Source organism: Etheostoma cragini, chromosome 18, assembly GCF_013103735.1.
Source record: "Etheostoma cragini isolate CJK2018 chromosome 18, CSU_Ecrag_1.0, whole genome shotgun sequence".
Lineage (NCBI taxonomy): Eukaryota > Metazoa > Chordata > Actinopteri > Perciformes > Percidae > Etheostoma > Etheostoma cragini.
The window spans coordinates 9,002,450-9,028,224 of record NC_048424.1 but is presented as its reverse complement, the minus strand read 5'-3'; the positions used below and the strand labels follow the sequence as shown (position 1 = coordinate 9,028,224).

The 25,775-nt window shown below is 38.2% G+C and overlaps 4 protein-coding genes and 3 non-coding genes across 17 annotated transcripts; 3 read left to right on the top strand and 4 right to left on the bottom strand.

Annotated features, from left to right (window-relative positions):
• The first annotated feature begins 27 nt into the window (after positions 1 to 27).
• On the top strand, positions 28 to 7,709 carry serac1 (serine active site containing 1). 6 transcript variants are annotated; one of them, XM_034900719.1, is made up of 18 exons: positions 28 to 116; positions 722 to 825; positions 999 to 1,035; positions 1,144 to 1,286; positions 1,736 to 1,825; positions 2,263 to 2,298; positions 2,474 to 2,605; positions 2,694 to 2,764; positions 3,034 to 3,162; positions 3,298 to 3,411; positions 3,847 to 4,009; positions 4,935 to 5,085; positions 5,189 to 5,330; positions 5,591 to 5,691; positions 5,967 to 6,064; positions 6,214 to 6,396; positions 6,483 to 6,626; positions 6,803 to 7,709. In XM_034900719.1, the coding sequence occupies exons 2-18, from the start codon at positions 732 to 734 to the stop codon at positions 6,937 to 6,939; spliced, it is 1,965 nt and encodes a 654-aa protein (XP_034756610.1). In that variant the 5' UTR covers positions 28 to 116; positions 722 to 731; the 3' UTR covers positions 6,940 to 7,709. The 6 variants fall into 6 exon arrangements, with proteins under 6 accessions (XP_034756610.1, XP_034756607.1, XP_034756611.1 ...); XM_034900716.1 differs by having other exon boundaries at positions 2,694 to 2,815; XM_034900717.1 differs by having other exon boundaries at positions 40 to 100; positions 725 to 825; positions 2,694 to 2,815.
• A 554-nt stretch (positions 7,710 to 8,263) lies between these two features.
• gtf2h5 (general transcription factor IIH, polypeptide 5) lies at positions 8,264 to 10,929 on the top strand. Of its 4 annotated transcripts, none has more exons than XR_004660490.1 (4): positions 8,264 to 8,373; positions 8,772 to 8,858; positions 9,005 to 9,272; positions 10,566 to 10,929. XR_004660490.1 is itself a non-coding variant. In XM_034900728.1 (3 exons), the coding sequence occupies exons 2-3, from the start codon at positions 8,824 to 8,826 to the stop codon at positions 9,183 to 9,185; spliced, it is 216 nt and encodes a 71-aa protein (XP_034756619.1). In that variant the 5' UTR covers positions 8,264 to 8,373; positions 8,772 to 8,823; the 3' UTR covers positions 9,186 to 9,275. The 4 variants fall into 4 exon arrangements, 1 of the variants encoding a protein (XP_034756619.1); XR_004660491.1 differs by having other exon boundaries at positions 8,278 to 8,383; positions 10,566 to 10,750; XR_004660492.1 differs by lacking the exon at positions 8,264 to 8,373 and adding an exon at positions 8,396 to 8,417 and having other exon boundaries at positions 10,566 to 10,750.
• Positions 10,143 to 10,333, bottom strand: LOC117962010. Its single transcript, XR_004660541.1, has one exon. It is a non-coding gene; the product is annotated as a U2 spliceosomal RNA (small nuclear RNA).
• A 796-nt stretch (positions 10,930 to 11,725) lies between the features above and the next one.
• On the bottom strand, positions 11,726 to 11,889 carry LOC117962001. Its single transcript, XR_004660532.1, has one exon. It is a non-coding gene; the product is annotated as a U1 spliceosomal RNA (small nuclear RNA).
• Positions 11,890 to 13,243: 1,354 nt separating this feature from the next.
• LOC117962011 lies at positions 13,244 to 13,434 on the bottom strand. Its single transcript, XR_004660542.1, has one exon. It is a non-coding gene; the product is annotated as a U2 spliceosomal RNA (small nuclear RNA).
• Positions 13,435 to 15,456: 2,022 nt separating this feature from the next.
• Positions 15,457 to 17,218, top strand: dynlt1 (dynein, light chain, Tctex-type 1). Of its 2 annotated transcripts, XM_034900727.1 has the most exons (6): positions 15,457 to 15,485; positions 15,519 to 15,568; positions 15,793 to 15,834; positions 16,190 to 16,313; positions 16,399 to 16,476; positions 16,645 to 17,218. In XM_034900727.1, the coding sequence occupies exons 2-6, from the start codon at positions 15,542 to 15,544 to the stop codon at positions 16,713 to 16,715; spliced, it is 342 nt and encodes a 113-aa protein (XP_034756618.1). In that variant the 5' UTR covers positions 15,457 to 15,485; positions 15,519 to 15,541; the 3' UTR covers positions 16,716 to 17,218. The 2 variants fall into 2 exon arrangements, with proteins under 2 accessions (XP_034756618.1, XP_034756617.1); XM_034900726.1 differs by having other exon boundaries at positions 15,457 to 15,568.
• On the bottom strand, positions 16,856 to 24,199 carry tmem181 (transmembrane protein 181). 2 transcript variants are annotated; one of them, XM_034900723.1, is made up of 17 exons: positions 23,899 to 24,199; positions 22,389 to 22,492; positions 22,053 to 22,120; positions 20,940 to 21,030; positions 20,701 to 20,819; positions 20,313 to 20,429; positions 20,102 to 20,182; positions 19,828 to 19,927; positions 19,462 to 19,592; positions 19,276 to 19,367; positions 19,127 to 19,184; positions 18,897 to 18,999; positions 18,758 to 18,809; positions 18,533 to 18,615; positions 18,328 to 18,417; positions 18,173 to 18,239; positions 16,856 to 18,057 (listed from the first exon to the last, which is right to left on the bottom strand). In XM_034900723.1, the coding sequence occupies exons 1-17, from the start codon at positions 24,030 to 24,032 to the stop codon at positions 17,973 to 17,975; spliced, it is 1,575 nt and encodes a 524-aa protein (XP_034756614.1). In that variant the 5' UTR covers positions 24,033 to 24,199; the 3' UTR covers positions 16,856 to 17,972. The 2 variants fall into 2 exon arrangements, with proteins under 2 accessions (XP_034756614.1, XP_034756615.1); XM_034900724.1 differs by lacking the exon at positions 23,899 to 24,199 and adding an exon at positions 22,782 to 22,929.
• Positions 24,200 to 25,775: the final 1,576 nt, after the last annotated feature.

The window sequence follows — 25,775 nt, the reverse complement described above, 5'->3', positions numbered from 1 at the left end:
TTCTGTTACTATAAAAAATCTGCTCCCGTTTGATGACGTGTTATTTATGAGACAAGTGTTTATGAACACCGGTCCGGGCGCTGCAGTCAAGAACATCACGGTAGTGCTCGATAAATTAGATAACGAAAATGAAACCGCACGAAAATGGTTACTTTAATCGGTTAGCTGGGAAGTTAACTGTTAGTAAGCTGGCGGAAAACCCTAAAACTGAAACGTTAGCCAAAAGCTAATCTTAGTAAGTTAGTGTTAGCTAGCTGGGTAATTAGCTTAATCCGTTGTTACAGTTTTATTTAGTGTTTATGTTAGCGAAGCTCACACAGCTTGCTTTAGCGTTAGTGTGACGTCAAGCTGAATGACAGTTGAGGTAGCAGTTATTCTAAGTGAACAGCACTTAGTAAGTGGACTTGTGAATGATTTTATGTCATACATTAGTTAGTTGACTATACGTTAGTTGGTTCACACATTGGTTTAATGTTGATAGTGATGCTTGTTTGGTAATAAGAGCCTTGTAGCTGGATTACCAGGTTAAATTTGCATCAGCTAACGTAACGTTAACTACTAGACAGCTATTCGTGCGTTAAGTAAAATTAGCTTTAGCAAAAGTATAGCCAATTGGTCTCATTACTGGCGCTATGCTATGGAAGTTGCTGGTGTGCTTGAAATAAGTTGTTATTTCTCTGTGGTGCACTGGTTACGTATCCTAAACACACTGTGTGACATGCAGGCGGAGGATGTCTGGTGCAGCTCTACGTTTGATCCGCTGTCGGAGACTGAGCACAGCTGGGCCGCCTGGAGTGAGGAAAGTGCTTCAGTGGAAGGATTTAAGTAAGTTATTGGACATAGCTAACTTGCCTACGTGTATACTGCTTATTTTCTGCAATCTCCGATAACTAATGGATTCAACCTACCAATGCTTCTGAGAGTAAAGTCAAAGCTTAAAACTCTTTACGTTATCCAATGTTATTTAATGTAGATTCATTTTTTCTGCTGACTTTTAGGGAAGGTTGCTAAAGTTACTGGTGCCGTTGTCTCGGGGTAAGTTGTGTTACAGTATTTGCATACAGATTTTAATCCTTGTCGTCTTCAATGGTTAAAAAAAATGTGTTAATAGACTGCCTCATTTTATCCATTCCCTTTCTACAGAGGTTGTCTTTTGATCACATATGAAGTTGTGGCCTTGAACAAGGCTGTGACCATTGACACTAGTGCCATTGTTCAGGAGAAATACAAGTCTTACATCTATCTGAGAGCCACTCCCTCAGATGAAAAGGAAAACCTTACTGCAGGTACTGAATGTTATCCATCTAGACTTTATTGCTAAACGGAAAAAAAGCATGTGTCCCTTTTAATCCCCTTACAAAACTGAAATTAATTAAGTTTTGTTTTATTGTTTTTTTGGACTTCCCAGACCAGCTGGTTGGGATGACATCAGGAATATGCTCAGTGGCTTTCTTTTTTTCTTGTATATGCACAAAGTCATACTGAGTTTGCCATGTCCAGGTGCCCAGTGATGTTTGTTATCATAACTGTCTTTCCTTCCTTCCGCTCTCTACTATCTTTCCTGCTAGAAAAATTAAGTCAGCCTATTGATTGATCTCACTTACACTGGTCAAGATTCCCTTATTTAATGGAAACGATCAACTACCAATTTATATACTGAGATGCCTACTAGCAACCATTACTAAATGGCTTCTGTTACTGTGGTTGACTTCTTTTTTTTACACTATGTGTCTAGGACTCACAAACAAAGCAAGGAGGGAACTTCATAAAGCAGCAAGGCGGTTTCTGGAAATATCATCTAAGGTTTTCCTGCAAAAACTAGATGGTAAGAAACCAATGGTTATCATTCTACTGTACCAGTTCACCTGAAAAAAATCACACTAAAAGGGCACAGTGTGTGACTGTAGTACTGGCCCTCATATTTCTAATATTGGAAAGCAAAAGTTCCTGCTAACAGACACACAAATATTTATTCTCAGAAAACTACAGTTGCCCACTCATTTTTATGTGGGGTGTGCACATTATGGCAAAAGGAAACACCTGCTTTGTACATGCACATCCTGTTTTGAATGTCTCATAGTTTGTGCAGTAATGTGCATATTGGCAATTGTCTGTAATATACATGAGTACTTGTTTTGTCCACCTTATAAAAGCCCTGCATTATTCACTCTAATTGTAAAAACACCGCTTTTTAAAATTATAGAAATATGAGACACGTAAGACATGTAATAAATTAACGTTTGACTTTTTTTAAATAAATAGCTGCCAAGTCAATGACACAAGGTTTGAGACCTCAAGGTTCGTAACTTCCTGGCTGTTGTAATAATCTGAAATTGGTGCTGTAGTAAGTCGCAGTAGATACAGTTGGAATGCGATTTCCCAGTGCCTTTTAGAAGTATTTGAAGTACCTTGTATCCACTTTGTTCTGTGAAATGTTCAGCTAGGCAGTATGCTCTCTATTTGTATGTCTTAGAGCACTTCAGCCGTGTAGATGCAGACCCACATGAAGTGGCATTATGGGTCTTACTAAAGAGGACACGGTCAGCCAACAAAGCCATCAGACTACAGGCTGTTCAGGAACTTGCAGAAAATCACCACTGGCACGGTAAAATACATAGAAATTGTTGCGCATCACTTACAGTATATACAACAAGTAAAGTGGGATTAGTTCATACCTGTTGTCTATGACTCAGACTACCAGTACCAGACAGCAGCCCAGGTTATAGACCAAGGAACAGCTGTGGGCCTGGCCCGGACTCCTCAGGTAGACCTTCGATTCTTCTTGCGCTCACCTGCACTGCCTGACCTGGAGGATGTAGGTATCTTTGTTGGTCCATCTATTATGTAGAATGCCTCGATATCTCTATTACTTCAAAGCACAATTATCCACAGACTTTGTTTCATAAACATAATGGGATATATATTTATATTTTTCAGCACAAGCTATTCATCACTATTGATTGTTTACCTCAGCTCTAAATTAAACAACACAGGTATATAAGATGATAACTAGGTGTGTTGACTTCTTTACAGGGTTTGTCAGCAGAGGATGGACTGAGGCAGCTGCTGGCCTCTCTGCCTCAGTCTGAGGTGGACAAATGTGTTCAGTACTTCACCTCACTGGCCCTCAGAGAGAGCACTCAGTCCTTGGCAGCACAACGGGTAATTGAGATGGAAACATGGACTCACACATGCATTTCTGCATCGTCTTTTGAAAAGTGTTCAAAAAGGGTTGAAAATTCAAATATTTAAATCCTCTTGCTAATGCATAAATGCATACACTTTCCTATGTCGCAGGGTGGTCTGTGGTGTTTTGGAGGTAATGGGCTGCCTTACGCCCAGAGCCTCACCTCGGTTCCCTCTGAGAAGGTGGAATCCTTCTGCCTACAGGCATTGGTACAGCACTCAAAGGTAATGATGGCCATATGACACATCTAAACATGATTTAACTCCAATTATCTGTTAAAGATATCACAAAAGTGCATTTAACAGCACGTCTTGTGCATCTTCCCCAAACATTGAAAAAATAACAAGCTCAATAAAAACACAAACCACCTTTTGATTAGTTCAGGTAATTCAGTGGATTCTTAATGGTTTTGTGGTTGGAGGCACTCTTGGCAGCATGCAGGAATTTATAGAACCGTGCTTTAATTGGGTCCACTGCACACTGAACGGAATTGAATTTCCTAGTTTTCTGAACATAAACAACTTTTACCTCAAGAGTTTATTTGGTGAATACCTGAACAACAATCTCAGTGGAACAACTCCTGCGGAGACTGCGGTTGCTTTTGATTGCCAAGTGAGGTGAATAAATGTCCTGAACTTACTGAAACATGCCGTCTGCAGGTCCAGAGCCACTGTGACCACATAGTTGCCAACGGGGGTCTGCAGCTCCTCCAGAGGGTTTATCAGCTTCGGAGAGACTCCCTGAAGATTCAGAGGAACATTGTTCGTATCATAGGAAATTTGGCACTCAATGAAGGTGTTCACCAGGCCATAACCCAGTCTGGTAAGTCTGCAATACATCTGGTTATGTTATAGAGGGTTCTGGTTGTGTGTAATCTCGACTGGGTTTTAATGACAGTGATGTAATGTGTGTGTGGATAAAATTTTATTTCATCAACAGATTACATATTCACTATTACAAAGACTTCATCATCCAAATATCAACAGTTTTAAAGGTCCCGTGACAGGGTGCTTTTTGGATGCTTTTACATAGGCTTTAGTGGTACCCTAATACTGGATCTAAATCTCTTTCCTGAAATTCAGCCTTGATGCAGAATTACAGCCACTAGGTACAGCCAGTCCCACAATGAGCTTTCCTTAGGACATGCCATTTCTGTGTCTGTAGCTATAGTGAGCTGAAGTCACGCTCCTTCTGGTGGACCTCATGGGATCTTACTTGAGGTTGGGGGTATGGCCTTGAGAACTGCCACTTTGCTTGTTTGAAACCCATAATGTCTCTCTCTTTCTCATGGGTGGGCCAAATTCTCTGTGTGGGTAAAGCAGAGAAAGGGGAGGTAACCTTGCCCCTTATGACCTCATTAGGAGCAAGATTACAGATAGACACGTCTGAGCTTTTATTTTCTCAAAGACAGAGCAGGATACCCAGGGCCTATCACCATTTCTAGCCACTGGGGGACCATTGTGAAAACCTCATAAAGTGAAATTTTCAGTGTTTGTTGTTTTTTGCCCCCAGTGTCTCCTTCCAGCCAGTGTGGCAATGGTTATGCTTAGGGTTAAGGTTAGCTGCCTGGAATGCAACGTTGGAGGCAATACACACCATTGAACAACATTTTCATGTCATGGGACCTTTAATGTTGTCCACAACATTAAAGGTCCCAATACTTTCTGCCCCAATTATATTAATTAAAAACTAATATTACATCACATTTTTTTCTGTCTTTCTTCATTTAACTATGTAACACATACAGGCTGGATATCTGTCCTGGCTGAGATGATGCAGTCTCCTCATGTTATGCAGGCATCTCATGCAGCCCGCGCTCTGGCCAACCTGGATAGGGAGACGGTAAAAGAGAAATATCAAGACGGTGTCTATATCCTCCACCCACAAACACGTTGCAAGTAGGAAAATGATTAATTCTAATGTTAAATTATTCTTTATAAAGTATTACTTTCATTTCATATTTATACCAACACTGATCTTTGACTATGTCTTAATTTCCAGCCAGCCAATTAAAGCAGACGTGCTCTTCATTCATGGGATTCTCGGAGCAGCTTTTAAGACATGGAGACAGAAGGACCGCGATATGTTAGAGGAAGAGAAGGAAGCAGAAAGCAGGGACGACTACACAGAGTGCTGGCCAAAGGTGATAAATCTACCTTATTCCTTGAATTACTGTGGAGTATTAGAGATCACCGTTAAGTGTCTTTTCAGGGTTTTTTCCCCTACATGTACAGTTGAGTGAAATATTTGGAACAGCTATGGATTGGCCTGTGTGGCTGTAGGGGAGACTCAAGAGTTTTTGCTCAATAAGATGTGAAGCTCACAAATTCTGAATAATGTTGAGGAAATTAATCATCTCTTACTGTTGTTCTTTAGTGTTTTTGTGTCCTCTTTTATTGATAGTCATGGTTGGCTGCTGATTGTCCAAATCTGAGAGTACTATCGGTGGAGTATGACAGTCACCTCAGTGACTGGATGGCCAAATGTCCAGCCGAGAATCAGAGGTTAGGAATCTTTTATTTTTTTCATGATACCACTGGTGATTCTGTATAAAATATTATAGGATTGTGCGAGGGACTTTGGTTTCTTACCAGCAGTGATAACATTCATATTTTGCACAGCTCATCCAACATCATGACTATTTAAAGTTAATTAGGCTACAATTGTTATTCACATTAAATGTTTTGTTATCTAAAATGTTCCAGTATTCATTATGCACAATTCCAACAGACTCTCAATAAATGAACTGTTGATTAATTCTTTGCTTTGGTCTCTTCAGGAAGTCCTTGGCCTACAGAAGTCGAGAGCTGCTAAAGAAGTTAAAGCTGGCAGGAGTTGGAGAGAGGCCTGTGGTCTGGGTAGCCCACAGCATGGGAGGTATTCCGTCTGAACTTTCTTTCCACAAGCATTTTAGATTTGTACTCAATCCCTTGAACAGAACATGAAAAACAAATGGCTCAGTCTAATTTCATACCTCGCAAAAGTTGTGCTCATTGTCTGTTTGTATCCTCTTGTTTTTGCATCAGGATTGCTTGTGAAGAAAATGCTGCTGGATGCCTCAGAGGACCCAGATATGCATGGACTATTAAAGAACACCAAGGGCATTATGTTTTATAGTGTTCCACACCATGGCACCTTTATGGCAGAGTACTCAGTCAATGTCAGATATCTCCTCTTTCCCTCAGTAGAAGTCAGAGAACTTTGTAAAGGTAAGTGAATAAAATTAATTCTGAGGTCAAAAACTGTTAGAAATTGTTCAATATCTATTGTGAGACGTTGTCCGTGTGTTTTTAAGACTCACCATCATTGCGCATCCTTAATGAGAACTTCCTGAACATGGCCAAAGAAAAAGAAATCAAGGTGCTGAGCTTTGCAGAGACGCTGCCGACGAACATTGGACCCATGATCAAGATACTAGTGGTACCAACGCAGTCAGCAAGTATGTAACATTCATGAATTAATTCACATGGGAAATAAGACACGTGTGTGTATATATAATGTAGGCCTATAGCTTAAATATGAATGCATTGACAAAAAGAGCATAGATCTGAGATAGATATGATTTAATTTTGTCCTTTTAGCTGTTGCCTTGAGCCTGCTCTGGTTTGGTTTCAGATCTTGGCATCGGGGAGCTCATCGAGGTAGACGTAGATCATCTTAACATCTGCAAGCCGGAGAAGAAGGACTCATTTCTGTACAAGCGCAGCCTCCAGTTCATCCTAGAAGCACTGCAGAGCTATATCAGCCACTGACTATAATATATAAACACAAACACACTGATAACACACTTGAAATGGGGGAGAGCACTGATCCCCCCCCCCCCCCCCCCCCCCCCCCAAACCAAATAGAAACATAACTGCCTCTCCTTGTTTATATTAACATAAACAACCACTGTGTCATTGATTGTTTCAGAAAATGAAACAATTTGATCACAAAAAAAACTTAACCACTAATTTGATCATAGGAAAATTAATTTTAGTTTACTCAACAGTGGAGTTCTGTAAGTTGTGATGAAATGGAACTCGGGTATTGTTTGTTTTCCTATCCATCATCTTAGATTGGTCTCTCTCTAGTTGGTCAGATTTTTTAAGATCATCACATTTTTAAAGAACATAATTACTGCTCTGACCTTAAAAGAAGTCTAGATTTTAATTTTCTGTCACTTTTTCTTCATTTTATCTTTTATTTACCAGTTTAACATATGACACATATTGCTCATAAAATATTTACTTACAGATGCACTGACATGTCTTTGCCACTCGAGTATTTTTGACCAAAGTGGTTTATTATTTTATTTTTTAAATGTATGTATTTTATTCTAACTACTGTACCGCAGTCATATTGTCAAAACAAATTCCTTCCTCAACTTTACCTCAAAAGGACTTGTATTAATATTAGTTCAGGTTGCTTGATTTATTTGTATGGGACTAATCGAGCGATTGGTTTTAAAAATCTATGGTTTTTAGTCCAAATTCCCACAAGCAATGCTGACAATGAATAAATGTATGAAGTTGGAGTTGGACTTGTCTATGTGCTGTATCATTTACATCTCAAAGCCACCTTGCAATCCCTACTTATTTTTTTTTTAACAAAATAATTATACACTCATGTTATTGGGCACCATAACACCTTAATGTATGCAACTGTTGTTGGACATGTAAATCATCTAGCATGACTTCTTTATGGCAATATTGGACTTTAATGTAATTGTTGCATCATTATGATGATGTACCTTCATCTGTCAATTATTTAATTGACTGGATCGACCAACAGCAGGCATTCCGAGTTGGTTATGTTATTTATCAACAGCCTTAGAATGGATGTTAATGAAAATGTACTCTATAATTGTATATACTGGTACAAAGATATATAATTATGACATTCTTATAAATTTTATCCAGATTACCCACCACACAATCAACCTGTTTCATCATTGATAAATACAGTGCAACTGTTCATGGCACTAAAATGAGAGCACGAAGCTTTTTTTCAATCAAGTGGGAACCACAAAAATAACTTTCGATAGATCCTCCTTGTAAACCGTCTCAGGCGATGCTTGTAGTTTTATGGCACATGCGCATATTTGGATTGCCGAAGATTGTCCCTCGGTACATACCGTACGTCTCACCACGTCAATTCCACAATGCTTTGAAACGCCTTAGCAAACAACCGCAGCCAGCTTTCAGGTTGGTGGAAGTCCGTCTCTTATCCTTCATTTTGATGGTTCTAGGTGTCTAAATCTTTAGTGGTAGCGTGATGTTTAACATTCATCAATCGCAGTACCTAGCATAATATCCCCGGGGTAATGGACTTTTGAGCTAACAAGCTAACCATGGTGAAATCCAAAGCTAACGCTAGCAGATGTGATCTTAAAACCCCTCCATTGTTTTAGTTTGTTTTTCTGAGGTAACGTTATGTTACGAAAACCTCAAAAGAGACCGAGAGCCCAAACAGGCCGATTTTGTGATTTTTGGCTTCTGTTTCTTGACGTGAATTTACTGTCCTGGCTGTCCCTATTGCTCCGTTAGCTGTTCATGTTTACGTTCAGGAAAGTAACGTTAACAAGTAATTTCTTGTGCTGCAGGATTTGAGCATTTCCATTTGGATCGACTGCTGATTTCTCTGCACCTGTTAACATGGTCAACGTACACAAAGGCGTTCTTGTTGAATGGTGAGGAAAGCTGTACATCTGAGGAAAATGACGTGCTTCTACTGATGCTGTTACTCGTATGATGAAATGTAAGGACGTTATTCCTTACAGAACGTGCAGAACTTATAGTTGTTTCCCCTTGCTCCCCTCTCTGCTCACTGGACCAGTGATCCTGCCATGAAACAGTTCCTCCTCTACTTGGATGAAAAAATGGCCCTGGGAAAGAAATTCATCCTCAAGGACCTTGACGACACACACCTCTTCATCCTGGCAGAGGTGGTACAGACCCTCCAGGAGAGAGTTGGCGAGTTAATGGACCAGAACTCATTCACCGTCACGCAGAAATAATATTCAACTGTTCCAAAGAAGTCTTGCTTCTTTGATTTAGGGCAGTTTAAGAGTTTGTCTTTAGATGAACACGGTTTGCATTGTTTTAACTGCAGACTGAAATGGAGCAATTGCTCTTTTTGTTACAATAATGTGAAAAAACTCAAGTAAAAAATGTGTCTGTGTTGCTTAATTTGTGATGTTTTTTTAATGATGTCCATTATGAAATTCGTTGAATACGTTTCCATTGCTTTTTACTTGATATTACTTTAAATTGCTGTTTTGAGTTTCATGTGCCTTTTTTTTTTTTTTTTTTTTTTTTAAATGGAGGGTTGATGAAAGCTCAGCTCAGCGAAATAAAGAGCTATAATGAGACAAAGGTTAGGTGTTATGTTTCAGTGGATTTGGCAATAACCGTGACCTTTTCACATTTAAAGTCATATTGTGTAGCATTTAAGCCCAAATCGTCCCTCAATGTTTGATGTCCACAGGAAATGTCATCTCTGAGTACAACATTGAAGAATCAATGAGACAAAAAATAAATAAATAACCTTGTTCAGGTCCACAGCTAGATTTTGGTTCCAGATTATCTTAGTTTATTTCACCAATCATTTGTTTTTTCCCCCCTACATGATGATCTTAATGTTATTTCAAATATTTACACACATTTGATGCATTACTCACAAGAAAAATACAGTTATGCTACTTATCAGAAAATATAATTTATATTGACAGGCTATAAAAGGATTACATCGAAATTAATTTCTCTCTTTTTTCATTAATCTCAAAACCTTTCTGACGGAAATTATCATAGATGGTTGAGATCATCTGCAATATCACTCTTCCTACTATTTGCCTGTTTACACTCTTTAAATAGTAAACGCTATCTAGGTATAATTTCATATAAACTTTCAATTCTATACCTAAGTTTTATACCGCCTTCCATCATTTCTAATGTTTTTAATATTTAACCATTAGAGGGGGTGCACCGTTCCTGGAGGTACTGCAATACCAGGTCGATGCGTGGAGTGGACGGAGCAAGCCCCTATTCCATCTCCCAGTTCCAAAAATCAATTTAATATATGGTCCCCGGGTAGGGGACGTATCAGATATTAAACTGATAAGAACAGATACTACACTTGATCTTAGCCAAAAGGCCGAGAAGCGATACCGTGAATGGGTCGGCTGTAAACGAGTGATTGGCCGCACGGTTACTCTCACTGAGAGGTCTGGCCGTGAATGATGTGTTTAGGGGACACTCAGTAAAACCAACAAATAGCTCAATAAACATGTTGCCAGTTAAATACCATGCAAAACGCAAAAAAATAAGCTAACTTTTAAACGGGGGATTCAAAAAGCTGCGCATGGGAGTCCTGGTCACGTGGTATGCTCTGGTCCAACGACAATATAATTCACCAGGAACATGGATCTAACTTGCAGCCAAACAAAGCAGCAGCATAAAAAGACCGAGAAGAAATGTCGGAAACTTTTGCAAATGTCTAACTTGCAACTGAGACATCCGAACTTAGTTCTCTGTGGGGGAATATAATGGGTTTGACCGGTCTGGCGAAAAATTAGGCCACACAGCAGTTTAAGAGCTTTGGTAGCCTCTAGTGTAGAATGGAGCTGACTGCATGATTCAACCCTACACTGAACATTTGAAACAGAACGGACTCGTATCTCGTACCACACAACGCATTCATTCGCTGATTTTTTTTCAGCAAATTGTCAACCTTCAGATTATTTCAAAACATGTTTCATTAGACAGTAAAGTGAACGGTCTGATTCTTCTCTTCTTCACTGATTTATAGTTTACCTGGCTGTTCTATTTACAACTGAGTGGTGACTGTGATTTCATAATTATTGTTTATTGCAGCCTTATTCACTGAATCTGAATTAAATTAAACAAAATCTAAATAAACTTTAACTTCATATGTGCGAGGGTTATATCCGCGTTTTCCTAGGTTTGGGAAAGACTTAGGTGCATGTATTTGGTGGGGGGTTAAAGGGTCCTCCCTCAAGAAAATGTTTCTTTTTTTTATCTTTATTGAGGCCAACAGGTTACAAAACAATGTACGATTTTAAATACATGTTTTCTCTTTTGTTACACGATTTACAGGATCCTGGTACAAAAGATAAGAGAAAATAGAAAATGACAAAAAAGACAAGGATTTTATATCTATGTCCATAGTTATCCTCATATAGATATCAGTTTTCTTCCCAGGCCCAAAGTTTTTTGTTTTTTTGTTGTTGTTTTTGTTTTAATTATCTGTTTTTCAATAAAGAAAATGCAATTTCACATCATTTTGGCCCATTATTGTTACCGTACATGTGTCCAAATGTTGGAAAAACTAGAGCAGATAATTTAAAAGTAACTCTTAAAAAAACTTAAAGACAAAACCAGCTAAATAGGAAACCCACTGGTGACTAACACAGACCGTTCAATACAATACAATACAATCCATGGTAGCAACATATCCTTAGTTAGCAAAAGGCAAATATCCCTCTCTAACATATACGTGACCGATTAAAGTCATTGGTATTTTCGTTTCACATGTTATCAGGGGAGAGCGCGAACGCAGTCCCCCACTACCACAAATTATGCAGTCGAGATTCCCACATTTGAGGAATTCGCTGAGGTCAGCTCGGCCGAAGTGCAATGGCTAAGCCTCGCCCAGGGTGAACCACCTTGTTGATCATGGTGTCTCCCCTGCCAGGTAAGTATGAGTTGTACAACTCAGGGGCAGCCGAGTCTTTCACACACAGACCATGCTGACTGATGAAGCTGACCATCAAGAACAACCAAAATCAGAGTCTACAAAGGGTCTGATAATCTACAGGAGTTTAATATAGAAGAAACACTTCTGTTCTAAGGCTGACAAAGATTACTTACAGGTTACAGGATATGTAATGGTTATGTTTCCCATCATGCAATGTTGTATTTCCATATCAAAAGCCAACCTAAGCTCACCAGTTACATCTATTTTACTCCCCACAAATGAGTAAAAGTCCAAGAGCATGTTCAATTGAGACAAAGCTAAATAAAACTGCAATCACAAGTGTTTGAATCCACATTTGATATTCGTGTGAAAGAATAAAAACACACAAATCACAGTTTTGTTTCTCACATTACAACCATTTCCGGTGTCTTTGTTTACTTTTGGTAGGCTACGGACATTCCTGCTACTGACACCTATTGGTCTGGAGTGAGAACAACCCGGGTTGTTGTGCAAATACAAACGCAAATCAATCTAATTAAATGATCATGCAGTTGAATAAACACCTCAAATTCCACAAAAAAATGAACATGATAATCTTCCGGAAGGAAGGATTTATTGTAGGACTGTTGTACTAGACTGCATTAGTTTAAGCTAGGCAACGGATTGAATAAGCACTGTATGCTTCACTGTGTATGGATAACAGCAAAGGAAAAGTTTTAAGATAACTGAAATAAAGTGCATATACTACACACACACACACACACACACACACACACACACACACAGGCTGTGAAACCACAGTAAACTAAACTTTTGGGGAATGAGATCAACTATGGCAACGACGCCTAACAACAGATTCAATGCAAACTATCAGTGTTAGGATTTCTTACACGTGGAAAGGACAGTGAACTCAGCACATTTTAAAATGTAATTGTTCTGTTCTTATTTAGCACTTTTCTAGTCTTAATGACTACTCAAAGCACTTTTACATAGTACAGGAACCATTCATGCATTTCTTACACTGTGGCTGAGGCTGCCGTACAAGGTGCCACCTGCTCATCAGAAAAACACTCACACGCACACCATCAGCCACATGCATTCTCAACTCAAGGACTATAGACACTGCAGTTACTAATCTGCCCGGATTTATGCAAGCAAAAAAAATATAAAAATACATGTTATCGCTAGTGATGTTGTATGGTGTGCTGAAGCTTTGGAGCGTGTATAAAAAATCCAGGAAGTTTTGGGTAAAGGGCCGTATTGTTTGGGACCAATAACGTAATGGATTATAATAATAAGTAGTAAAAAGCAGTGTTTTTTAGTAAAAAGTAGTAAAAAGCAGTTTTTTTCAACAATTAGAGGGGGTGCACCGTTCCTGGAGGTACTGCAATACCAGGTCGATGCGTGGAGTGGACGGAGCAAGCCCCTATTCCATCTCCCAGTTCCAAAAATCAACTTAATATATGGTCCCCGGGTAGGGGACGTATCAGATATTAAACTGATAAGAACAGATACTACACTTGATCTTAGCCAAAAGGCCGAGAAGCGATACCGTGAATGGGTCGGCTGTAAACGAGTGATTCGCCGCACGGTAACTCTCACCCACGGTTCAACATAATGTCAACATTTTCAAAATCTTACCAACAAATTGCAAACAATAAGTAATCGGCTGCGCATGAAAGAAATACATACTGCAACAATGACTTCTGTTACAAAACGTTATTTAAGTGAATGCGGGTTAAAGCGATTTCTGGTCACGTGACGTGCTCCTACCCAATAAGCTATCACTACGAAAGAGTACCATAAAATCCTCTTTATAGCTTTAATGGAGTCAGACTTGTTTGTGTATTCATAATTCAGTTAATCATAAAATTGAGATTTAGTATAGTTATGTCTAATTACAGGATCGTGTGTGTGAATCACAATGAACATAATACAGTAGTTGACCTTCCAGTGCTTACGTTATACTTTTCACAAATATATATTAAGCTTTGTCTCCCTCTGGTGACGGAAACTACTCAGTCTAAAACTTTTGCAGCTCATAAGTTACGCCATACACTTGTACTCAAGTAGAGCCCATGGGAATCTAAAAAAAATGTGTAAAATCCATCAAAATATCCCAACTTTACTAATGTTACAATAAAAACATCGATGTGTGGACAACAGACATAGCTAGATAGTGTACCAAGCTAGCAACAGCACCGTTTAAACTTCCGTTTTTCTTAAAAGTTATAGCGTCAGCAATGGAAGTCTTAATTTGGAAGTTGCTATTCATTACTAAATTAAACGTGAACTTAAAACAAGTTTAAATTACGAGATATGCAATGCTAAACTACGCTAATTATAACCGATTAATTTGGACTTTAAACGCGAACTTCATAATGAATGCGAAAACTGCGCAAGTAAAAAGCACTAACTAACGTTATTTTAGGAAAACCTCGTTAACTCTAATGCAAGGAGAGTTTTCTTATGGTAATATTTAGCGTCAGTTGGTCGCAATTGCATATGAGAGAGGGTAATGTTAGAAGTAAATACGTAACTATACCGTAATTACCTGGTCCAAGTTCACTTAGAGAGTTCTGCCACTTTGTAAGGCGCTTCCTTCGGGGTTAGCTAAAATAGAAGAAATTATGTAGTTAGTTTGGATAAACGCTAAACTTTAGCTGAACACGTGTAAATATTTACTCCTAATACACATCTCACACCTTATGTTATCGTTGTTCCATGCAACTTTAGCTAACGTTAGCATATTAGCCAGCCAATTGAAGCTAGCAGTTAGCGTCATAATGTTAACATATCAACTCGATTAGCCAACGCCATTTTCCTGAACAGTACATTTAACGCCAGATACTGTGAGAATGATGCGAGAGGACGCTATCCGCAAGTAGTTGAATTTTAAAGCATTAACATACCTGAAAGTGCCCTCTAAACGGCGAGAACAAAGGATTACCTTATGGTTGCCAACGAACAAGTGAAAAATATGCCTCACTTTGATGTTTTCGGTAAATGGCCTACAGGAGGCGGTGTCTTCCCTGTTTACGTTTTTTTTTAAATATATTTTTAATAAATCAAGACATTTACTGGCAATTCAAATACAATTACATCCAAGTCTCTGTTTTCGTGTGTTTTGTTTTAAGTTGCTACAGTAGTGCCATCAATGTGACATGGAGTAAACCCATGGATATACATAATACGTTGACCTAGAATAGATGACAGGTTTTTGGCTGGAGTGCCACCATTTTTTCAGCATAACTTGCAGTTGTGTAGGACTGATGCCTTACCATGCTACAAGGCCCCTCACTCGGTCTATTGATCAAATGAAAAAAAAAAAAAATCAGTAATTTCTCAAGTAAAATGTGTATGTAGGCCTATGGATGTAATCATAGGTAAAAAAAAAAATAAAATAAAAAAACATGTTTTCTCTATTTTACAAAATGCTGCTGTTTGACTTCACATTGTAGTAGTAGTTTTATGTGATAACTTTAATCTTGAAGAATTTGGTCAACAAATGCTTACCACAAACACACAAAGATCACTTGTTAGTTCCTGTTAGTAACACTTATTCTGAAGAAAAACGACCGGAAGTCTTGTTCCAGGGTAACTTTCATGCTGTCTTTAACTGTCTAGCGTTATGCTTTCACATCGGAGGCAGTAACAATGGACGAGTATCAGACAGAAGACGAGGTAGGTTTCATACTTGAAACTAGTTATTGCTGTTTTTTGTCACCTAGAAACAACGCTCATATATGACCTAATAATTCCTTTGAAGGCTTATTATCGTTTGGCAAGAAAGTAAGTTCACGTTAACGTGAAGACAAGCAGCCATGTCGACCATGGATGTATTAACGCTAGCTACGTTAATTGTTGTCGAATGGCTAGCCTAAACTGAATTGTTTGTATCTCGCCAGACTGTGTTTGTCGTTGAAGAAGTGAGCAAAATCATTAAAGAGGTAAGCAAAAAGATATGATGCCTTTCGGTTTATCCACAAAGTTTAGATTTTATCGGGTCACTACCGCTAGCTTGCAATTTAGCTATGTTGAGCAACTTGTTGGTTGCTAAGGACACTGTAACGGTTGCTAGGCACTGTTTGTGTACTTGTAGAGTTTTATACAATATTGGTTCACGCTTATTTAGAGCAATTTAATTTAATATTTTGCTAGTTAAGTTGTATTATATGATGCGGATTACAAAATCATTGGTTTGTAACATATTCTAATTGCATTACAGTATCAAAGGCTATTACATGAATGACGTGTGTTGATCAGTTTATGTTTAATACCACTTTGTTTAAATTGTCTCTGTAGTCAGTAGAAGCAGCCATTGGAGGAAATGCTTACCAGCACAGCAGAGTTAACCAGTGGACCACCAGTGTAGTGGAGCAGTGCCTCAGTCAACTCAGCAAGCTGGGAAAGCCTTTCAAATATATTGGTACATGCGCTGCTGCAGTACAACAATAATGTTCTCAGGTTTCAAAGGCTATGAAGTTGGTATTAAAAGACGTGTTTTCCCACAGTAACCTGTATCATCATGCAGAAAAATGGAGCAGGTCTTCAAACAGCCAGCACATGCTTTTGGGACAACTCAAGTGATGGTAAAATACAGTAGTAATGTTGATTTAATAGAAGGTTTTCTCTTCTGTCAGCAACTCTCTGTGTGCTTTTGAGTGGTCAGCTTTCAGAAACTGGTTATATTTAGTCATTGTCTTTAAATATTTTATTTTAGATGTGATACCAAATTTATTGTGAATCACACCCAACAGGAAGCTGTACCGTGAGATGGGAGAACAAGTCCATGTACTGTATCGTCAATGTTTTTGGACTGGCCCTCTGAACCACCAACAATGTACCTGAAGTGTTTGCAATATTTAGGATTTTGTGTATATTCATGAATCAGCATGTTATGTTTGGTCACGTTGCCTCTATTTGAATACATTTTGTTTTTATAGTAAGTCCAATTAATTAAAACAATACTATGCTTTATATACTTTGCTTTATTTACATGTGAAATGACAGAGTGCAACATGTACAGCTTTCATCGCATGAAGCAACAAAAATCAATCTCATTTAAACACCTTAAACCATTGTAATTACATTCACACTGAAATAATCCAAAATGTAAATTTGTGCCAAAGCATATATACATTTGAGACTTTGGCCCATGAAGAAGAAATTTAAAGACAAGGCACCATCTTGATGAGAATACATGTTGTGATATTTGTAGAGAATGGAAACACATTTGTTTTTGCTGTTTTTGTACTTAACTCCCATTTTAAAATATAATGGAAAGGAAAGCAAGTCACACATTGTAAGCAATATAGGAAAGTTGGGGCAGAAAAAAAAAATACTTAAAATAATATGTTCTACAAAAGGCAAAATATATTTGGCAAATGGTAAAACTACTGTATATGTGGCGATAAGAAATGTGTTACGTGATAAATCAGTTGACCATTTACATAAACATTTACATAAAGTTGTGTGAAATCCACACAATTCATCAAAAGCCATTCATCCATGTAGTCAGATAATACAGTATCAAATGTGTTTTCAGCTAAATAAATTACATTCTTAAACAATAGCAATTACAAAGCTGCTTTTCAAAGAAAGAATTGGAAAGAGGAGTGGTAAGAAAGAAGTGGTATCTACTCCAGCTAAGGCTCTCTGTATTTTCAGTGGTTCAACGCAAAGCAATAAAATAAAAAATTGACTTCACACAACAAAAATCCCCAATCAATATTAGCACTTTTCCGATCATTTCTAACTGAAGAAATACTGGTTATGAGGAAAATAGTTTACAAACTGGTAAAAAGTGTGTATTGTTTTACATGTTTTACATTTTTTTTCAATGTGAATGAAAGCATAAACAATGAAAGAAAAGTAAGTGGCAACATCCCCCAACTTTCAGTAAAAGTACAGTACATTCAGTGTTTGTTTGTTTTTAAAACAGTTTTGTACACTTACAGTATTTCATTTCCTACTGCCAATGCAGGTACTCCTTATTCAAACATACATGTGATAGTTCGTTGTATTGTATTGTCATAGTTTTCCACCAGGACACAAAAGAGGACCAACGAGCCACTCAGAGATCTCATCAGTCACTGTCACTCTCATCCTGGTACTTCGTGGTTGCTTTGATAGCACGTCCATTTTGTAAAGGCATGTCTTCATAATCACTCCTTTACAAAGAGAAAGAAAACATAAGCTCGTTAGTTATGCAAGTTCACACTTAATACTACCTCCCAAACCAACAACTAAGAATTCATAAAAGCAATTAAGTAAACAGACGCTTACCCGTATATTACTTCATCATCGGAGTCATTCAGCATGGAAAAAGCAGGATTATCCTTCAACTGGGAGTCTGAGAAATTACACAAAGCCAGTTGGGTTAATACATTAATACATCATCTTAAAGATCTATTGAATTGAAACTGTAGTGTATTACCTACCATAAAGTGCATTTTTGGAGGGGGAGTACACAAATGCTAATGTGTACAAGTAAAAGTTGAGTAGGCCATAGAAGGATAAAAATTCAGCTGGTATGTCGAAAGTTAAGGAATCATTTCTCACTATTTAAGACATAAACATGGAATCTCACATGGTATATATTTAAGTGAAATCCTAGTCAAAAAGAAATATTGTTTGAAAGGATATAGTTTTGGTAATGAGTAGACAATTCGGCGACAAAATTGTCTTGGAGAGCCTTGGCACCAAACCTCAGGTAGAGAATGACCATGCTGGAGAAGAAAGAGCAACACGAAGGACATGATCCAATGAACCACAAAAGGCCTTATCAAACTCTTAAATAAATTACATAAAAAAAAACATACACACACAAAGTTTCCCCTTTTAGGTTTTGGATTTTCTTTAAGAACACACCTTATAACAAGGACCACAAACGTCAATGCTGTCAAAAACCTGAGCCGGAGATCTAGTGATTGAAAACACACAGTACATTAATATTAGTAAAAGCATTTGACTTGAATCAAATGGAGAGAGGTTTAGTATGCTGTGATACCTGAGTAAGGCATGTTCTTGAGTTCAGAACAAGCTCTGACCACCAGGAAGATCAGGTAGAGGATGTAGAGGACAACTACAATCAGGAAGAAGACCTTCATGCCCTGGAAAAATAACATGGGGCTTCATTAAACAGCTACGCAAATGAAAACAAACACTGACATACTAAATATAACAATACTGTCCAACCACCTTTACCACACAACTTGTACCATCAAAATAACCTCTCACCTGAAAGTTCACTATGTCGACTTTATACTGATATGTAGGGTCTTGGAGTTCATTAACTCTGTGAATTCAGAAACGGAGAGTAGTTATTTTTCTTTCTTATAATTCCAAATCTGAATCAAGCTGCTAGTGGCCAGTAGGGTCAGACTTACGTTTGCCATATGCCCAGTGTAACTGCTGAAAGCCACAGAAGACCTACAATGATCAACTTAGGCAGGTAGAATGTCAGAAATTTCCTCTCTCCCTTTAGAAACAATATTAAACACAAGAAACAAGATTCGTGAAAAGCTAAAAATGAAAGAAAGACCATTAAAGTGTAGGTGTAGTAAAGAACCCACCTGAACCCTGATGCCATGATAAACACAGAGCCAGAAGAGCAGCAGGGCGGACAGGAACAGAGCCTGGAAGAAAGCGTCCAAGGTGCCTGGAAACCAGCTGTTCACCAGGAATGACAGTGGGAAAAATGGATCTGAACAGCAAAAGCAACAAAACACAATAAGCAACACACCTGCCCTTCAAGTTGAACTTCTTTTGCAATGGACAGGACACATGCAACAGTTGCAGTTGATACATAAAACAACCACAGTTCTTTGGCTATGAACAAAAAAGTTACAGCTTTAATGGTCAAAAAGGTGTTATAATGGGGATGCCAGATTGTAACAAGTTGTGTTTTAAGGGGTAAAATAAGGACTGCTGAAGCTCACCATTGTAGAGCAGCAGTAAAGGGAGCAGGATAGACATCCACTTCTGTTCTATGCCCCAGTCCCTCATAGAGAACTTCCTCAGTGAGTGTGCAAACATACACTTGGACATGCAGAGAAAAACAAACGTTAATCCTGCATTTGGTAACCATTTGATTTTAAGTCACTGATTTACATTAGTTATCTTTTGTCCACTGTCAGGTTTTAGTCAGATTGGAATACTGGTTATGTGATTTTATTGAAGATAAAGACGGTAAAACGTTATCTGTGCTCTTACCGTCACCATAAAGGTCAACACCACAAAGACAAAACGAAACCAGATCTCCACTTGCGAGAAGGTGGGGTTGTAGGTTTTCCACTAAAAACGAGAAGAAAAAGGAGAAAAAACAAAAAGATGTATTTTAGATGTATAAAATTAGATGACGAAAAGACCAAATGACAGAGTTGGTTTTATAAGCTGGGAGAAAAATCTTGCCAGTGTCACTTACCACAAACTTGATTTTGATTTCATATGTGATATTTTCAAGGCCTTTGAAGCTGACCATGACATGGTACTGGGTGTAGTTTAGATAGCCAAGGTGGAGCACAATGATCTCATCACATTTCTGCAAGTACAGATAAGAAACATTGCATCAGTGTCGGTTCTTTAAACAATCCAAATGTACAGTGCATAAAGAAATTGCTCTGAGGATGTTACTATACATAATGATCAAATTCAATTCTGCACTCGCTATACTGCAACCTCATTTCATATCTTAAATTACATTTTGTAAACTCACACGGCTGTGCTGGTTGATGCTGCTTGCCTAAATAAATAATGACAGTCCAGCACGCTGTGAGCGAGGAAGGTGGCTGTGTTTGCGGGTATATACTTACAGCCCCGCAGTGTAGCGTTCGTGATTTCTTGTGTATGTGGCTGGTGTGCATCACGCTGGCGTCCTGCATCACTCCCTTTAGTTCAACATTGAATTCGAAAGGCTGCTGGAAGTCTCCCACTGACACAACAAGCAGTAAAAACATGTTATTAAAAAGTGTGTTTGGGTATTGTCAGGGTAGTGTAACATTCAACCGTCATGGTAAACAATTGTTTTCTGTAACTCATTCTGTGCTCTTACTATTGCTGTTTTCAGCATGCATCACACAGGTGAGCCATAGCTGCTGGTTGTAGGTGGTGAGAGGAGGAGAAACTAGATTGAAGGGCTCGGTCTGAAAAACACACAATGAATGACTTAAGTAATTTACTAATCATTATAAGAGATACTTATTAATGGAAGCACATAAAACACACAAGATGATTTTCCAGGAAGAAGGCATCTCTAACAGATCGTAACAGAAAACCCAACGATTTTCTCCTGACACAAGATGGTGCATTAAATTAAGAGTGGAAAGAGAAGGGTTGGAATCCCAGAGTAAAGAACAATGCCATAGTAGCAACAAGCGTAAAAGTACAATTATTTAACATTTGAGTAAATATAATAAATAAAATAGTAAAACACAAAAACATAGTTATTTGCTATTCGTTCCCTTCAGTAAGAAATGGCTTCAGTTTTGCAGATTTTGAAGAGATGATGCAATGTGTAAAAAAATACACACACAAGCGCACTGTCAGAAAGCAGAACTCTCCAGTTGATATGTCTGTGTACAGAAAGGACACAGCTGGCCCTCACAGTAAATAAACAAACAGAAAATATGCAAATATCACACCAAATATTATCACAATTGGGCTTGCATTTTGCTAGGGCTGGATAACAAACATCAACACTTTTTTAAATTGCCTCAAGAGTATCAAAAAGTGCCTCGTCATAAAATATAAAATACCAATACCTAAATCTCATCAGCGTCAGTGAGCCAATAAGCATGCAGCATGCAACTATACACATCGTAGAAGCAGGCAAGAAAAACACACGCACAGAAACGGGGTCACGTATGTGTGTATTTTGAGAGGTTTGACTACAGTGTATATGTTTAGGGAGATGAGGGAAAAAGTACAATAATATGTAAAGTTGTAATTTATTTTTGTTAAAATGGATTCTTATAACATTGATATTGACTATATGAAGTATAGTTTAGGAACCAGTATCGGTATCAAAACAATTTTAACAATACCCACCCATAATATTTGTCAGACGTTTAGTCTTTGGTTTGCATTCATTACATATAGCCCTGACATTAAATATCACTGATGTTCGCTGCTTTTTATTACAGTGACACACACCATTTAATCCTACCTTAACTGAGAGGTTTTTGAAGAGTATCTGATCACCGCTGGGTTCCTGCTCAGCAATAATCCTAGGACCTACACAAATAAAGGAAACACAATGAATACATTTTTAACAAAAGGAACAACTCCTATCCAAAAAGCAGCAGCATAGTGGCAAAAAAAAACATCTTAGTTTTTTAATGAATTTTTGTATCAGTGCTTGATACCAGGAAGTTATGGAGTCAGTAGAATGACGTACTCGCTATCTTATATATTTTATCTCGTATCTTAAAACCTGTATTCAAAATACTTGTGACCAACACCCAGCTTGGGCCGGTGTCACATAAATGTTTATCAGCCATACCTGCAATCCCAATGAAGACTGTGAGACCAAAGCAGATCAGGAAAAACACGAAGACCAAGACAAAATGTCTTTTGGACAGGGTGTAGAGCCGCATAGGGGCCAATCTGTCACAGGGAGAAATTCACTAGGGTTAAAAACACACACACATATACACACACATGATAATCACCCGAGCCACAAGCAGAAAGTGAGCGAAACAAGCCAATGTGAGTAAAGTTTTTCTGGTTAATGTTGTTAGCCTACTAATGTCAACACTGCTAGCTTCATGCTAGTTTATGCTAGCAGTAACAGATGGCAGAAAAGAGCTAAACAGTGGTTCTAAAATTGCCCCTCACACATTTAAACATCAGTGACATATCTCGCGCGTATCCGCTGACCAAACGTTACACTTACAGCTCCATTTCTTTCGGTTCGCAGTCTCGGTGCCGAGAAAAAACGTTAAAATTTTGCAGTGAATCCACATCCGTGTATCAACATCAGTCTGCGACAACTGGGGGTGCAACGTCATCAAATGGGAAGGACTTTGGTTACGTGACGCCAACGGGGCTTCCCTCCTAGAAATGAGATTCGGCTGCTAGTCTATGAAGCTGTCGTGTTTCAATTTCAGAAGGTGTGTGTGTGTGCGTGTGTGTGTGTTTATATAAAAATATATATATATATATTTGTGTCTGTCTTATTTTGAAAAAAGGCGTACGGTTTAAAATCTTCAATGGTCACTGCTATCTGAATGGCTGCACGTCCTGTATTTTTTTTATTTATTTTTTTCGAATTGAGTTTTATTGTGTTAGCTAGCTAACTTTTTTTTTTTAAATGTCATATTTATTGCAAATATATAAAACAGAACATTAATGACATATAAAATAATATGATGCAAACATAATAGGCTGCACGTCCTGTACAAGGTTCGCACCGTAACACTATTACGTCATACGTCAACTTTTAATTTCTAACGAGATAGTAAAAAAAATAAAATGAGACATAAAAACAAATTAAGTTAATTTCTTCAAATTTGAACGACAACATTGACATTTTAAATTAGCGATGTGGTGATTCACTTCATTTCCCTTCCACAAGACAGCACCTGTTGCCTTTTATAGGAATCAAGAGGCCTCTATCTCGTTTATTTAAATTGTGAGACGATCTAAAATTGTATATTAAAGCATTTTCTGATAATATTTTAAATGCAAAATATTAACCCGTTTTTCCCGTTTCCAGTGATATTTTCTTCAATGTATCTATTTTAGGACTGCTCTACTCCTTTTAGTCTGGAATTATATAAAATATAAAGCATAGGCTACAAACGAGTATAATTCCACATAAGCTTAATACCTTTCGTTTGCATCTACCATGATAACACAACGCTCATGATATATAAGAACTGTTCTGCCTCAAGGTGCAGATTGCTAAAGTATAATTCACAACATAGGATACAACGCCAAAATAGCCATGATATTGTTGGCATCGGTAAATCTGAATCTGCCATTGAGTTAGTAGATAACAGGAGACCCACCTGTAAAAGCGATCATCCCGGTAAGGTGTCAGGTCCTCCTTCAGCTCGTTGTAGGCCTCCTTTATCTTCCTACAGAAGTATTTCAGCTCGCTGTACAGAGGGTTTTCCAAGCTGGACGAGTAGTCGGTGTCCATTATCACACCGGGCCGTCTGGCGGCTGAAAATGGCGATGGGGAAACAGTCCGCGGCCTATAGAATACAGCACAGTGATCTATCTGTATTGTTACGTCGTTTAATAGAAAATGCAGTCGAAGCTGTTTTGTTTGTTTAGGTTCAAAGAAAGAAAAAAAACGAAGAGGGGGCGGCGGAAGCACATAGGCAACACACGGGAGGAGGGGCACGTAATCAGAGTTCAGCACCACGGACAGAGACAGACAGATGCCTTTTAATGACAGCAGGGATACCACGGACATCAACTCGGATGTGCGGCTATAGATTATGTTACTCTTCCACTCACAAACTGTGTTTTGCTTATAACAACCCATCAGTAATTACCTTTACATTAACAGGTAAGCACATATAAAGCATTTTCTAAACACCTAAACCCAAATTAAAGTTTTAATTAGGGGATTCTGGTGGTGTGGAGAATCCCTAATTATGGTATTTTTTCTTATAAATGAGTATAAATGTGACAATAGTAAGTCAATATTGTGAGACTTAAAGGTCCTATGAAATGAAAATGTCACTTTGAGTTTTATTTTTTATTTTTAACATTAATATGTGTTTCCCCCAGCCTGCCTATGGGTATCCTGCTCTGCTTTTGAGAAAATGTAAACTCAGATGGCCCGATCTGGAATCTTGCTCCTTATGAGGTCATAAGGAGCAAGCTCACCTCCCCTTTCTCTGCTTGTCATGTCCTAAAGGAAGCTCATACCTGGCTCTGGTGGTTTTAATTCTTAACCAAGGCTGAATTTTGGGAAAGAGACTTCAGATACAGTATTAGGGGACCACTAAGGTCTCTATAAGAGCATCCTAAAAGCCCCATGTCATGGGACCTTTAACAAATGTTCTTACAAGTATGACCACGATATTGGCGATATTCCGTTTTTAAATTTTGAGAATTATTTAGTCATTACAGAGTTTCAGGGTCCTTGTGTTGTGCATGTTCACTCACATTCTTTTCCTGCTATGCACGTGCATTTCCTGCTATGACAAGTTTTTTTTGCTGTATGAGATAATAGAGCCACCTTGTGTAAACTCCAGTCCAATAGCTGGGTAGCTAGGTTTGATGCCATCTCTGAATTGAATACTGTATATATTTAGGAGTCAAGACAGCATTTTTTTTGGAAACAATGACGTTTTATTCAAAAGATGCGTGACATATACAATTATAAAATAATTTACATGGCATGCCTTACTATCCATTCACTATAAACGTTCAGTCACCAAATCAGACTAATTCTTTTCAAGTGTTTTTGTCATTAAAGTCTACATCTACAAATACAAAGCACATACCTTTTCTAAAGAAAAGCCAAATCCTACAATATCTACAACAGGTCATCTCATGAAATCAGTTTAAAGTGAATCCTTAACTAAAGTCCATAGGCAACATGAAAATGAACTCAGTGGCTTACACTTTTGAACTTATGTGGATGATGTGTGTGTGTGTGTGTGTGTGTGTGTAAGAAGCCATGACCACACATTTAAAGATAATAGAGTTAACACTGATGGGATTGGTAGACGGCACAGTTGCATACAGACACACCTTGACTTGACAGTAACACCCTACATAACTAGCCTACCAACTACAATAAACTGGGCACTTACTCATTCACATCTTTTCCATCCAATGAAAACTTCACAAAACACAGAAAATCAGCATGTTCCCAACCCCCTCCCCCCCAAACCCCACTTTCCCATCTCACAATTTGGGCTAC